Source organism: Haemaphysalis longicornis, unplaced genomic scaffold (assembly GCF_048455015.1).
Source record: "Haemaphysalis longicornis isolate Haplotype H1 unplaced genomic scaffold, Haemaphysalis longicornis Haplotype H1 scaffold_7, whole genome shotgun sequence".
In the NCBI taxonomy this organism is placed as follows: domain Eukaryota; kingdom Metazoa; phylum Arthropoda; class Arachnida; order Ixodida; family Ixodidae; genus Haemaphysalis; species Haemaphysalis longicornis.
Genome location: NW_027526422.1, coordinates 161700093 through 161713006, shown reverse-complemented (window position 1 = coordinate 161713006; position 12914 = coordinate 161700093). Strand labels below are relative to the sequence as shown.

At 49.7% G+C, this 12914-nt stretch overlaps 1 protein-coding gene across 1 annotated transcript in view; it reads left to right on the top strand.

Moving 5' to 3' along the window:
* Positions 1 to 11732, top strand: part of LOC144146632 (sodium-coupled monocarboxylate transporter 1-like) — a 130963-nt gene extending 119231 nt beyond the window's left edge. Inside the window, exons 15-17 of the mRNA XM_077678569.1 lie at positions 7375 to 7497; positions 7549 to 7630; positions 11722 to 11732. Coding sequence (XP_077534695.1) covers positions 7375 to 7497; positions 7549 to 7630; positions 11722 to 11732 — 216 coding nt within the window. The remainder of the gene's footprint in view (positions 1 to 7374; positions 7498 to 7548; positions 7631 to 11721) is intronic.
* Positions 11733 to 12914: the final 1182 nt, after the last annotated feature.

Here is a 12914-nt window from a genome sequence, read left to right as displayed (position 1 = left end):
CTTAGACAAGCCTCGCTTGGCCATTCTTTCACAGCTACCTTGATTCGCCCTTTCATTTCGGCTGCCGTCACTTTTAATCTCGTTGTCTACGACACAGAGAAAGGTTAGAAATCAAAGAGATTTATCGTACGGCTGCGTTGTGGCAGCTCCGGTAATTTGCAGTGTCCGCTCCAGCCAATGTCGCTTTACAGCTCGATGTCTGCAGATACCCGCAGATAGGGAAAAACAAGGAACTCGCGGCTTGTACTCGCTTGCACAGCTTCGCTGATTCACCTTTAAGTTTTGTCCACTGTCACTCTATTTCGCATCCGCGACAATTGGAAAGTTGGAAAACTAAGAGCCATCACAAGGCAGCGCGGTCGTAAATCATGTGATTCTTTGGGATTTTGCTACTCGCATAAGATTTCGAAGTGTACAATCTGTATGTTTTTGGTTTGCAAAATAACTGACGTTGCTAAGATAACATTGTGAACCGTAAAAGCACAAACAAAGAAATGAAAACCCTAGGCCAATACTTTTTTATTGCTTTTTTCCTGGCCTCAGTTTACTTGCCCTGAAAAATGGTTTTAAATGGTCATGTGTTGAACCAAAAAAAGTTAAAATATGCAGTGGCGACCGAAATAAATATTCCGCACCAGCTAGCGCAACAAAGCAGCTGGATACGGACTGTCTTTCGTATCGTAAGAGCGCCTCCGTAGCATAATCTGGCCACGTATTTAGGAGGGCTTGTTTTGGGTACGAGGTGCATGTTCCTATTGCGGCTGTACGAAATTTTACCATTCAAGTCTTTTTCTAAGAGCATATGTGGCGGTCCATTTTTGTTTCAAGAGAATCTTTCAGCCGACCACTGACGTCATCTGTTGTCCCCCAGGGCCACTGCAGGAAAGCCGACTTTTTCTGACGATGATGAGGATCGTGGTTCAAGTGAAAAAAATTGAAACACGTTCCATGATTCGAATCGAACCTGGATCCCTCGCGTTAAAATGCCGACGTCAATCCCAGTGCGCTACTACAGCACTTTCTTGTATCTTTATAATCTTTATAATAAGTCACGGATAAATGGAAAACAGCTTGCCAAAACCCCAGTTAGTTTTATGATCAAATGAAACGGTACACCATCTTCGAGGCCCGCAGTAAGGAACCGAATGCCATTCATTGAAATGGGCAGGTCCTTTCTTAACGTTCTTTGTCATCATAACCACCACCATCCTCATCAGCAGCAGCAGCAGCCTATCTACGCCCACTGCAGGGCAGAGGCCTCTCCCATTATTATCAAATTCTCCCGGTCCTGCGCTAACTGCGACCAATTTATCCACGCAGACTTCTTGTTCCCATCTAACCATCTGAGTTCTGTCGCCCCCAGCCCGCTTGCCTTGTCTAGGGATCGACACTGTTACCCTTAATGACCAACGGTTGTCTTGCCTTTGCATTACATGCCCTGCCCCCGTCTTCTTACTTTCTACTAATATGTCCTTAACACGCGTTTCTTCCCCGACCCACTCCGCTCTCTCTTCTTCTTTATTGCATAGAGAAAAATAGGAGAGGTTGACTGTCTTCTTTCTTTTTCTTTCTCCTTCTTTCGCTCTCTTCTTTTCGGTTAATGTGACACCTGTCGTCTTCCGTCCCATTGCTCGCTGAGTCGTCCTAAGTTTAAGTTGTACCCTCTTAGGGAGCCTCCACGTTCTGCCCAGTAGGTGAGGATCGGTAAGATGCAGCTCTCATACACATTCTTCTTCATGACAATGGTAGACTGCACTTCATTATCTTAGAACGCCTCCCGAATGCGCTTCATGCCATTCTTATCCTTCTAATTATCTCTGCCCCATGGTTGGGATCGCTGGTCAGAACTTGTCCTAACTTAGACATATAACAACTCCACTGCCTCACCAGCTATATCAAACCACTGTACTATCCCGATGTTATTGATCGTTACTTTAGTTTTCTGCATAATAATTTTCCGGCCCAAGTTTCCACTTTGTTTTTCCGATGCGGTAAGCATGCTTTGCCATTCATCCCCTGAGATAATTTTCAACGCTACGTCATCAGAAAATCTAGCATTGTTTGAGAACAGCGGTGGCGTAGAAGTAGAGCAACCGCTTCGCGTGCAGAACGTGTGTGGATCGAATGCCGGTGCCGCAAAATTCCGATGGGAAAAAATACGTGTGTTGATTCAATTGCAAAATGACGCTCGGAGTGTGGCTTGACCCCAGCGACCACTGCCGGTATCGCCTTCATTCACCAGAGCAGGATTGGCCACCCTGGTGTAGTAATAGCCACAAGCTCCAATGAACATGCCAATTAACCAACAAACCTTGTAAGCCGTCCCACAAAATATGGCGTTCATGCACTCCGTCAAAACATGCTCCAATTTTTTGGCTTTTGTGCACAACGCACACTTGTTTCTCTTACCAATAAACGAACCTTTCTCCTCCAGCCACAATCAACTGGCAACGTTCCTTTACGCAATATAAAAAAGGAATTCTTCACGGATTCAAGGACTGCCATATTTTTCACACGGGATAACAGAATCTTGCCCCAGACCAGAATTATACACTTCGAGATAGCCTGGTACCAAGAACAACATTTCACTCAAATTGTTTGTAAGGTTTTTTTCGAAACATTGGTTAATTGTTCAACTGAAAATCGCACTTTAAGGAACCAAAAATAATCGACCACTTCATTCAATAGCTTTTCACGGAACCACATCTTTGGTGTACAGAATAAACAATGTACATAGACAATGCATTTACTATCATGATCTGCATGAAACTGAGAAGAAATGGAAGTTTTGTGTCCCGCTAAAACATAAAGCGGTTTACAATTTGACGAAGAAATACGTGGCACACGCCAACACCCCCATGCCTTATTCCGCGGAAAAGGATACTTCGCCAGGAGCGTTCCCACACAGGTGACCAATTCAAGACTGAAACTACTCTGTACATCGCTGCTCATGGGTCCGTCAACAATTACGAACTTGCAGAGAGTGCCAGATCTTTGGCGAAAGAAACAAGTTGCATAGTGTGGAACGTGTGAAAAGACTTTGACCGACCACCCCAATTGTTTGTTTCTGGCGCAATTTCGGCGTCTTGGATTTCCAGTGCTCGCCGTCATTATGATAGCTATCTATTGAAACTCCCACATAATTTACTGATGTATCGGACCAAGACACGTTTTTAAACGCCGCTTGTGTTGTCCTCCACGCCCCCTGAAAAGTATCCCGCACACTTTGCCCAATAGTACCACTACCATACTCGCACGTTATTGACATGGATGCGTGCACACTACACTCAGGTTCGCAAAAAACAGCCACATCATCAGCGTATGTTAGTAGCTTCACTTGATTGATTGATATTGAAAGCTTGATTTGATTATTGGGCAATGAGAGCTCACTTCTGGGCTAGTTGGTACATTATTTCTTGCAAAAACACTGCGCTAAATTGAACTTACGAAGACGAAGGAAGGCGGTTTCGTAAGTGTGCATCGTGTGTTCCGCCGTCCTTCGTCTTCGTAATTTCAATTTAGCGCAGTGTTTTTGCAAGAAATTGATTATTGAGTTTAACGCGTCGACGCAAAGCAGAAAATCGGGCACGCCATTGTGGAAGTTTCCGGATTATTTTGACAACCCGGGGATTGTTCACATGCGCCAAAATCTCGTACACGCGGGTGTTTTTGCTTTACGCCTAAATCAGAAAAGCGGCCGCCGCTAGTGGTGTAGAAAATAAAAGACACGTACGACACTGTCACTAATAATTCGTAAACAAAAAGTGTAAAAAAAATTGCGAACAGAAGAGGAGATTCTCGACACCCTTGTCGCACAGAAGACAGCACGGGAGTACATTCCGTCACGTTCTTGTTGAGTATCAGTTGTGTGCCGCCGTGACAGCATGCCATATTCACTCCCTGTATGATCACATCGCCAACATATAAATACTTCAAAATGCAAAAAAAAAAGAATCTCATCGCACGCACGGTCGAACGCTTCCTGGAAATCAATTTTGAAGCATAGCGACCAATTTGGAAAAGATATCCCAACACCACAGGACTGCGCGAAACGTTGACATTTTTTACTATACGTTGCTCCTTTATGCCACAGTAATGATGCGGCCCTACTACTCTTTTTATAACACTCTGCAATCGTTCCGCTAAAAATATTCATAAGAATGTTATGATCTACATTAACCAATCTAATTGGCTGGTGCCCAGCAACCATCTGGAGCAGAATGACATCTTCTCAATTGGGTGTGAGGACGGCGTGTGTGCGACCAAAAGACCGCGGCAATACCTTGACCCCTTACGCCTCGGTAAGCGATACTAAGGCGCCGAGAGAAGGACTTTGAATTATAAAGGGGACACGACAAGCAAAATTAGAAATAAATAAATCAACTCCGCTAGATTTGAGGTCACAGTAAAGCACTGACATATAGTCCACATTTCTACGAAGAGCGGCAGGAGCTGCCTCGCTATCAGCAGCATTCGATCATAAAAAGAAAACTCCGGGAACGCTGCCAGAAACAGTGGGACACGCAAACGGAAAACAAACTTCATGTAATTCAACGATAAATAGATAGACACATAATAGAAAACTACACAGGTCTGCAGAAGTTGCTATTTGTCGTTTAGGAATAGGGCACACACATGGCACACATGAATACCTTTTGAACGAAACACCACGGCCAAGATGGGATAAATGTGGGGGGTTTCTTTCAGTACTTCATATCCTAGTTGAATGTAGGGTACGCGAAAGACAAAGACAGAGACACTTCGCTAATCTGTGCACACAACACATATCCATACACCCGCACACTTTCTCTAGGATGAAGGAATAATCAGTTACGAAGAAGGTTTAGACTAATTGGCCGAGGTTAAATTTTGAGAAAAATTTCTTATCGCACATGGCCGCAGCTTGTCCTTCAGTAATGAGGACACTGCTGAGCTACTTTTACGTGACACTCAGGGGCTAGGTCAAAAGTCTCCTTTTGGCCTAGCCACTTATTCTTTTTTGTGCTAGGCCAACAGTCTTTCCGAGGCACCCTGATTTTAGCCAAGATCTTTTAGGGGCGAAGCTCCTTAAGGCGTGGGTCTGTCCATCCTCGACGTATGTATGTAGCCACCTCTAGTTTAGTTCCTGGATTGTTTACTAGATGGCGAGGCTACCTCTAGTTTAGTTCTTGGATTGTTTACTAGATGGCGGTACTTGTATATGATGAAAAGATGCGCTTGGATTGTTTACTAGATGGCGTGGCTACCTCTAGTTTAGTTCTTGGATTGTTTACTAGATGGGGGGGAGCGTTGTAATAAAATCCGTTCGCTGTCGGCGCGCGCTTGGAGTCGCCCAATGGATAAGGTTGCAGATGTGCGAGCCCGCGAGGCAGAAGCGCTCCGTGAAGCTGCGCGACGCCGCCGCCAAGATCCTGTCGTACGAGAGCGGGAGGCCGAAGTGTGTCGTCTGGCTGCGCGACGAAGCCGCCAAGATCCCAGCTTTCGAGAACGAGAGGCCCAAGCGCCACTGCAACGGCGCGAGGACCCTGCCGTACGCGAAGCGGCACGGCTGCGGCGCGAAGAGGATCTCCAAAACGTCAGAGAACGGGAAGCGGCGAGAAAGCGCGTGTATCGGCAAGCAGACCCCGATGCAGTGAGAGCTCGTGAGGCGTCTGCAAAACGCATCAGGCGAGCTCAGCCCCAAGGTGCCGACGCGCGGTTTAAGCGAGACTTTCTAGACGTTACGTTCGGACACAGATGTAGTGGGCGAACTTTCACTGAAGAGTCACAGTTTTACCGATGATTTCCCCTCAGGAGCTTCACCCACTCATCATCATTCACCCCGTGGATATGCTGTAAATTTTTTTCTACTCCCTCAACTAGCTTTATTTACTTTTTACAGACACGCATTCATCTATACACCAATATTACATAAGCATCTTTTGAAGAAAAGCATGCAGCATATAACTCTCATGCGACATTACACAACCTAGTTTTTGTGCTCTTTGGGCTAGAAGCCCTTGCGCCATTAAAGAAAATCATCTCATCAACTCCGCTCACTTTTGGGTTGCTTGGTTTGGTGTGGAACTTGATGTTCGCAAGCTTCGCGTTCTTCCATCGTTGTCCTTCCGACAATGGCATAGCTGAATTTTTACCTCGTTTCCAGACAACGTCCGTGTTGTGCGAGCATGCAGACTTGTGCATCCATTTTTGACCGTGTTGAACAGTGATTAGCCTATAGCGGCTGCAGCTGCTACACAGTTTTACATTCTTTGTAGTTCTTGCTACATAGCTCTGTAAGAAAACCGGCAATCCCGCGACACTTTTCCTTCTCGTTTGCCATACATGCGCATACACGAATCTGTTCTACGTGCTATTGAGAGAGCGAAAGAGCAGCCTCGAGGAGGGAAGCCAACATGGCTGATCCTCAGGGCTGGTTTATTACGCATGGTGTATTTGCACGTGCCCTATTTATTTTTTTTCAACAGCTCAACACACCCACAAAGCCATTCCTTCGCTGAAATGCTTATCTTGTTTTCACAGGTAGGTTGCAGCCCTTTTATGTCGGTGCACTGTTATTCTTCCTGAAGGGTAGTCTTAGGCGAGAAAGATGTAAACATTGTTGGTGTGCCTACGCGTGACCCCTCTGCAACAAATTCAACTTTTCTGCTTTTGCCGTATGTTATTTATTTTCAATGATTTTCAATTGTAAGTATTGTGGGAACCCGGCAATAGTGGCGGCGGACAATCCCATGGGATGGACATGTGCCGGGTGAGGATGAAGATGTGGCTCGAGATGAGCGAGGTTAGAACATGACGGACTCGGCTGGGCGAGGTGTGCGCATCCGGATCGGCTGAGCAGTGGACCTTGGCGGAGCGGGACTCCCAGTAAAGGTGTGATTGAGCGGGCTCAGTGTCTTTCTGGGGAACCGCAGCCGGGTGCAAGAACCCCGGTACCACATTTGGCGCCCTGAACGTGGGGCCGGTCGTGGTTCCTTTGAAGGGAATTGTGGTCTCCTCCCTTGTTCTGGTGTTCCGCGGTTTGTGTTTTGCGGGGCTAATTACATTGGCGTTTTTTAGTGAGCGCCGGGATTTTTGGTAGTCCTTGTGGTATTTTGAGGCGCATTTTTAGTGGCTTGTGTTGTTTATCACCATTTTTTTCGTGTGTTCGCTTCGCGGCGCGCGAGAGCATTTCGTCCCAGGGACATGCCTGTTCGTGGAGCCGCTACCCGTCGGAGGCCCTTGGTTGCTTCGCGCGAGCCCGCAAGGGATGCGGACGCCACTGGGCTCGTCGGCGTGCTCCGTCCAATCATGGACCTCTGCGAGAACCTCACGAACCGGCTGGCAGGTCTCGGGCTAGAACGCGGGGGGTCCGAGCACGGGCCATCGTTTCAGCCGAACATTGAGGTACCATGGTTTACGGGATACGATCACCGCAAGACAGTGGCGGACTTCCTGGGTGACCTCACCGTATACAAGGCGGCGTCGGGTGCCTCGGACGAGTTCGTCCTGGCCCGCGTACTGCGGGTTGCGTTGGACTGATCCGCCGGTCGCTGGTGGCGCCTGCAGGCTCCGTTCGCGTCCTGGGCTGACTTCGTGTCCCGCTTCCGCGAGGAGTTCCTGCCTCCCTACTACGACTACCGCATCCGCCGTGAGTTGGAAGAAGTACGCAGCACCCGCGCGAGGGCTTGCTCGAATACATCCGAGCTATCCAGGAGCTCTTCAAAAGAGCTATCCCGCATGCGTCCGATGCAGAAATGGTGATGCACGTCTTACGACGATGCCACCCGCGCTTCCGACCTTACTTACGTGGTGGTGAGTACTCGAACCTGGATGAGATCGCACGATCAGGCCGGTCAATCGAGGAAGCTCTCATATCGGAGCTGAATTATGTACCCCCTCCGCCAGTAGGGAAGCAATCGAGCCAGCTTTTGCACGGAGAGACACCCTTGAGACTTCGCAAGAGCGAAGTCCACAGCCGCGTACTGCGGCGGCGAGCTTGAATTCCCCCCACGCACTAGATCCTTCTGCCCTTGGCGACAGGCAGTTGGAGCACGGAAGACCACTAGATGGTGCAGCCCATGGCGGGAACTCACCGCAGCGGTTTGAGCCAGAGTTCCTGCGTTGGGAAAACAGGCCCACTTTACTGGCAGGCTCACCGCTCCCCGACCCGAGTCTCTCCCTTTGGGGTCGGCAACGAAATCTCCTGAACTCCAGAGGTCCTTCTCGTCCAGTTGTGGAGACGGGAGGGGCGCGAGGCTACGTGCCTGACAGAAATAAAGCTGGCGGCTGTTACCAATGTGGACAGCCAGGACACATCCGTCGTGAGTGTCCCCGTGTGATGGCTGGTCGCCGAAATGCAAATAGCCATCGAGATGAAGGAATGCAGCCCGAGGCAATGATGGTGAGTAACCCATCACTGAGTGGCCCAGGATTGGCTGGTGGCGAGGACTGGTGCTTTTTATCCACTGCTTGCCGTGTTGAAACACGCACACAGCCCATAGCACCACATGTTTCTGTTCACGTTCTTGGAACGGATGTTTCTGCATCGGTTGATACCGGCGGCAGTTTGTCGCTCATTGGTGATACCGTGTTTGCACTTTGCCGAGCACGTGGTGTTAAGTTGCGGCAATGCAGCACCCGGTTGCAAGTGGCCAATGGTGCTGTGGTTGAAGCGCGTGGGGCTGTGGGCTTGCACATTTCTTACGCACGCAGAAGGTGTCGGCAGCGCTTTACGTACTGCCCTGGCTTGGCGGTACCCATGATTTTGGGCCGGGATTTCATTATTCGCGAGGGCCTACTGCTTGACTTGGCGGGAGGTGGTTACAGATTGGGCAATGACGCACAATTGATACCTTTTCTGGCGTCAACACATATCTGTGCCGTGCCAAGGTCAGCCGCAGTCGCAACGAAATCCGTGTTGCCTGAGCGAATCAGGCAGTTGCTTGGGGAGTGTCCTTGCAGTGACTATGAGAGGGACCATCTCGCCTATGTGTTGGAGCCGTTTGCTGAAATGTTCACGGAGGCCCCTGGGCGGACAACGGTCCTTCAGCATCGCATTGACACGGGAGACGCCGCTCCTTGGAGCTGCAATACACGGCCGCTCAGAATCGAGAAGAAGGCGAAACTGGATGTCGTCCTTGACGAGATGCTAAACACGGGGGTTGTGCGGCCGTCGCAGAGTGCCCATGCATTTCAAGTCGTGTTGGCGCCCCAAAAAGACGGCAGTGTGCGTCTCGGCGTGGACTATTGTCGTCTCAACGACCTAACTGTAAAAGACGCATATGCTTTTTTTGCCGTAGAATCCATCATTTCCTCGCTTGGTGGTGCCCGCGTGTTTATTTTTATTTTTATTTTATTTATTGATACTGCAATCCCACATTGGGATTTTGGCAGGAGGGTACAAATGATGAGGAGATCACAAAAAAAGGGAAACAACAAATACATAGGTACATAAGAAAGAATAAATGACATAATTTCAGCACTAAGTTAAAGATGATGTAAACAAGGAAAGTGAAGGCTGTTGTACTTGGGTGCTAGTAAGCTGGTTCCATTCAGTAATGGTCCGCGAAAAGATTGCTCACTCTAGATTGCTCACTCTAGATTGCTCATGCGGCTTTTTGCAAATTGAAATGCACCCTGATGATATTCCTAAAACAGCTTTCACATGCTACAGGGGTCTTTTGGAGTTCGTGCGCATGCCGTTTGGGCTGAAGAACTCCCCGAGTTCGTTTCAAAGATTGATGGACATCGTCCTTGACGATGTGCGTGTTAAGTACGCGATGGCCTATATGGATGACGTCGTCGTCTTTTCGCGCACCTGTGAGGAGCATCTCCTGCATCTCAGAGACGTGCTGGACCGCATGAAAGGCGCCTGCCTCACCATCAATCCCAAAAAGGTTCAACTCGCGTCAAGCAAGGTTGACTTACTCGGCTTTGTCCTGGACAACGGAGAGCTTCATCCTAACGATGCCAAACTGAAAGCAATTACAGAGTATCTGCGCCCGCATGACGTCAAGAGCTTGCAGCGCTTCTTGGGCATGATAGCGTTTTACCGTATATTCATCCATCATTATGCGGAGCTGTCACGTCCGCTAAACCAGCTACTACGGAAAGGCGTGAAATGGCAATGGGAGGAGGCTGAACAGCAAGCTTTTGAAGCACTGTCTCGCGCAATCGTGGAAACAGTGGCGTTAAAGATACCGGACCTTAACAAACAATTTGTCTTGCAGACCGATGCTAGCGACTACGGACTGGGCGCAGTGCTGATAGAGGAGTTTGAGGGCGTTCTCCGTCCGGTCGCATTTGCTAGCCATACGCTCACGCCGGCTGAGCGCAATTACACGGTCACAGAACGTGAGTGTCTAGCAATTGTGTTTGCACTAAAAAAATTTGGCATGTATCTTGACGGTGCCTCTTTCACCATTCAGACAGACCACATGGCATTAACGTGGCTGCCGCGTTTGCAGAACCCTACTGGTCGTCTTGCGCGCTGGGTGCTTGCGCTTCAGCGCTACGATTTTACTATCCAGCACAGGAAGGGTTCGCAGAACCAAGTCGCTGACGCGCTATCGCGCGCGCCCCTGCCGCCATCTTCGGATGCGGAAGCGCTGGCGCTGGTGGCTGCAGTAGATGCTGACGCACGCTGGGGTACGCTGGTGAACAGGGCAGATCTTCCCGCGGCGCAACGTGCCGACGGACTTTGCCGCAAGATCATTGAGCACGTCAGGGCACAGGGCGCTGCTCCCACGAGCAACAGCATTGAGTTTGATACATATGTGTTGGCGGAAGACGGTCTCCTGCTACGGTATATCCCGCAGGACGATGACGAAGCTAATTCCCCATTCCGCGCTGTTGTACCGCGTAAGCTTCAGAGGCCTTTCATCCTTCACTTTCATGATTCAGCACTGGCTGGTCACAGCTCTGGCTGCAAAACTTAGGAGAAGTTATGTCGGACTGTCACGTGGCCGGGAATGAGGCAGGATGTGGTGAGGTATTTCAGGAGCTGTCACGTGTGTCAGACAGCAAACCCCGAGTCGGTTGCCCACCCAGATTGATGCAGTCTGTTGAGAGTTAGAGGCCCTGGCAAATCGTTGCTTGCGATATCATGGGCCCTTACCCCCGCAGCCCGCGTGGTAATTGTTATTTATTTGTGGTGCCAGACCATTTCACGAAGTGGGTAGAGCTGTTCCAGCTACGTACCGCCAATACACCGAATGTATGGAGGTGCCTAATGGAAGTGTTTTCCCGTTTTGGGTTCCCCGCACAGCTCATAACGGATAATTCTACATATTTTACGAGCAAATTGTTTCAGGACAACTGCCGAGCTGTAGACGTGAAACACAAACGTACGACCACCTATCACCCTCAGGCAAACATAACTGAGCGTGTGAATCTCAACATCAAGGCGATGCTAATTGCTCATACGGAGCAACACAAGGATTGGGATGCTAAGCTGCCTGAGATTACATTTGCCACTCGCACCCCGGTGAATCGTTCTACCGGGTTTACGCCGGCTTATTTGAACTACGGTGGGGAAATGCCATTTCCTCTAGACAGGACACTTCCAGAAAAGGAGGCGGGTTCTGGTCTGTCGCCCCATGCTGTGGCCGTCCGCCTGCGCGACGCGATACAGGCTGCCCGGGAGCAGCTTGACGTTGCTCGTCTCCAGCAGGCGGAGCAGTACAACCGGTGTCGTCGAGATGTTCAGCTTGCGGTTGGCGACATGGTTCTCCGGCGCAGTCATCCACTGAGCGACGCCTCACGCAAGTTTGCCGCGTCGCTAGCCCCTAAATGGGAGGGCCCTTTTACCGTAAGCGAGAAGCTGTCTTCCATAACATATCTTTTATGCCACAGGAGTACAGGTGAACATGCAGGCCCGGTTAATATAACAGACCTCAAACAGTACCACGTGGACTGATCTGCTTTTTGCCGCAACGCCTCTTGTTTCTCAATGGCGTCTGCGCACCCGTCATGTTAACTTTCTATGGGATGTATCTAGACTATCCTTTTTAGGCATTTTTAAGTGCGAATGCACTTCTTATGCGAGCCTGAATCGTCCGCCGCCGTAGTCCGCATAGCAACAGCTGCGGGTGCGCGCGCTCCTCGTCTTCCTCCTCGTCTTCCCTAGGAACGGGGGGAGATGGGCGCGCGCTCTCTCCTCCTCCTCTCTCCGCTCAGTGACTGCGGGTGTTGGGCGCCTCCTCATGGCACATACCCACGTGAGGGATTGACCAGGAATCGGGCGTGAGAAGGGCTAATGCACCCGCTTAAAGGAGTACTGACACGAAATTTCAAAGCTGAGATAACTATGTAAAACGCTTCCTTTTTATCAGGAGATATACGCATACTCCGGCGACGGTATCTTCGTGCTAACCGCCTACCTCGCCCCCAACCTCTCGCGCGAAGCGGTCCTCCAGTACGTGGACGCGGCCATGGAGAGCGTCTGCGCGCGTTCCAAACCCTCGGATCCCGTTGTCTTGGTTGGCGACTTCAACGTCGACGTCCGCAAGGACGGAGAGTGGTTTGTCGACTACATGCACGCCACGCACTCCATGTCGTGCGTACCCCTCGACTCACCCACCACCATCAACGGCGGTTTCATCGTCCTGGCCTTTGCGAGAAACTGCCAAGTCCGCACCGTCCTCCAGGACCCTTTGACGGTCCATTTCACGGACCACAAAGCGATCCTTCTAGCAATCAAGTACAACGACAACACAAATAGGTGTCTGTGAATAAATGCATCTTTCTTTTAAGTGCGAATGCAACCGTGCATTCGCACTTACACACTCTCCTCCTCGGGGAAGTGCGAGGGAATTTTTTTGTTTCGGATTACCTTTTCTTGGCCCTGAATTTGATGATTGATCAGTCCCACCTGATACGCTTCTTTATTTTTTCATTTTTTTTCCCAGATCGAATTGTGTTCGTTTGAGGGC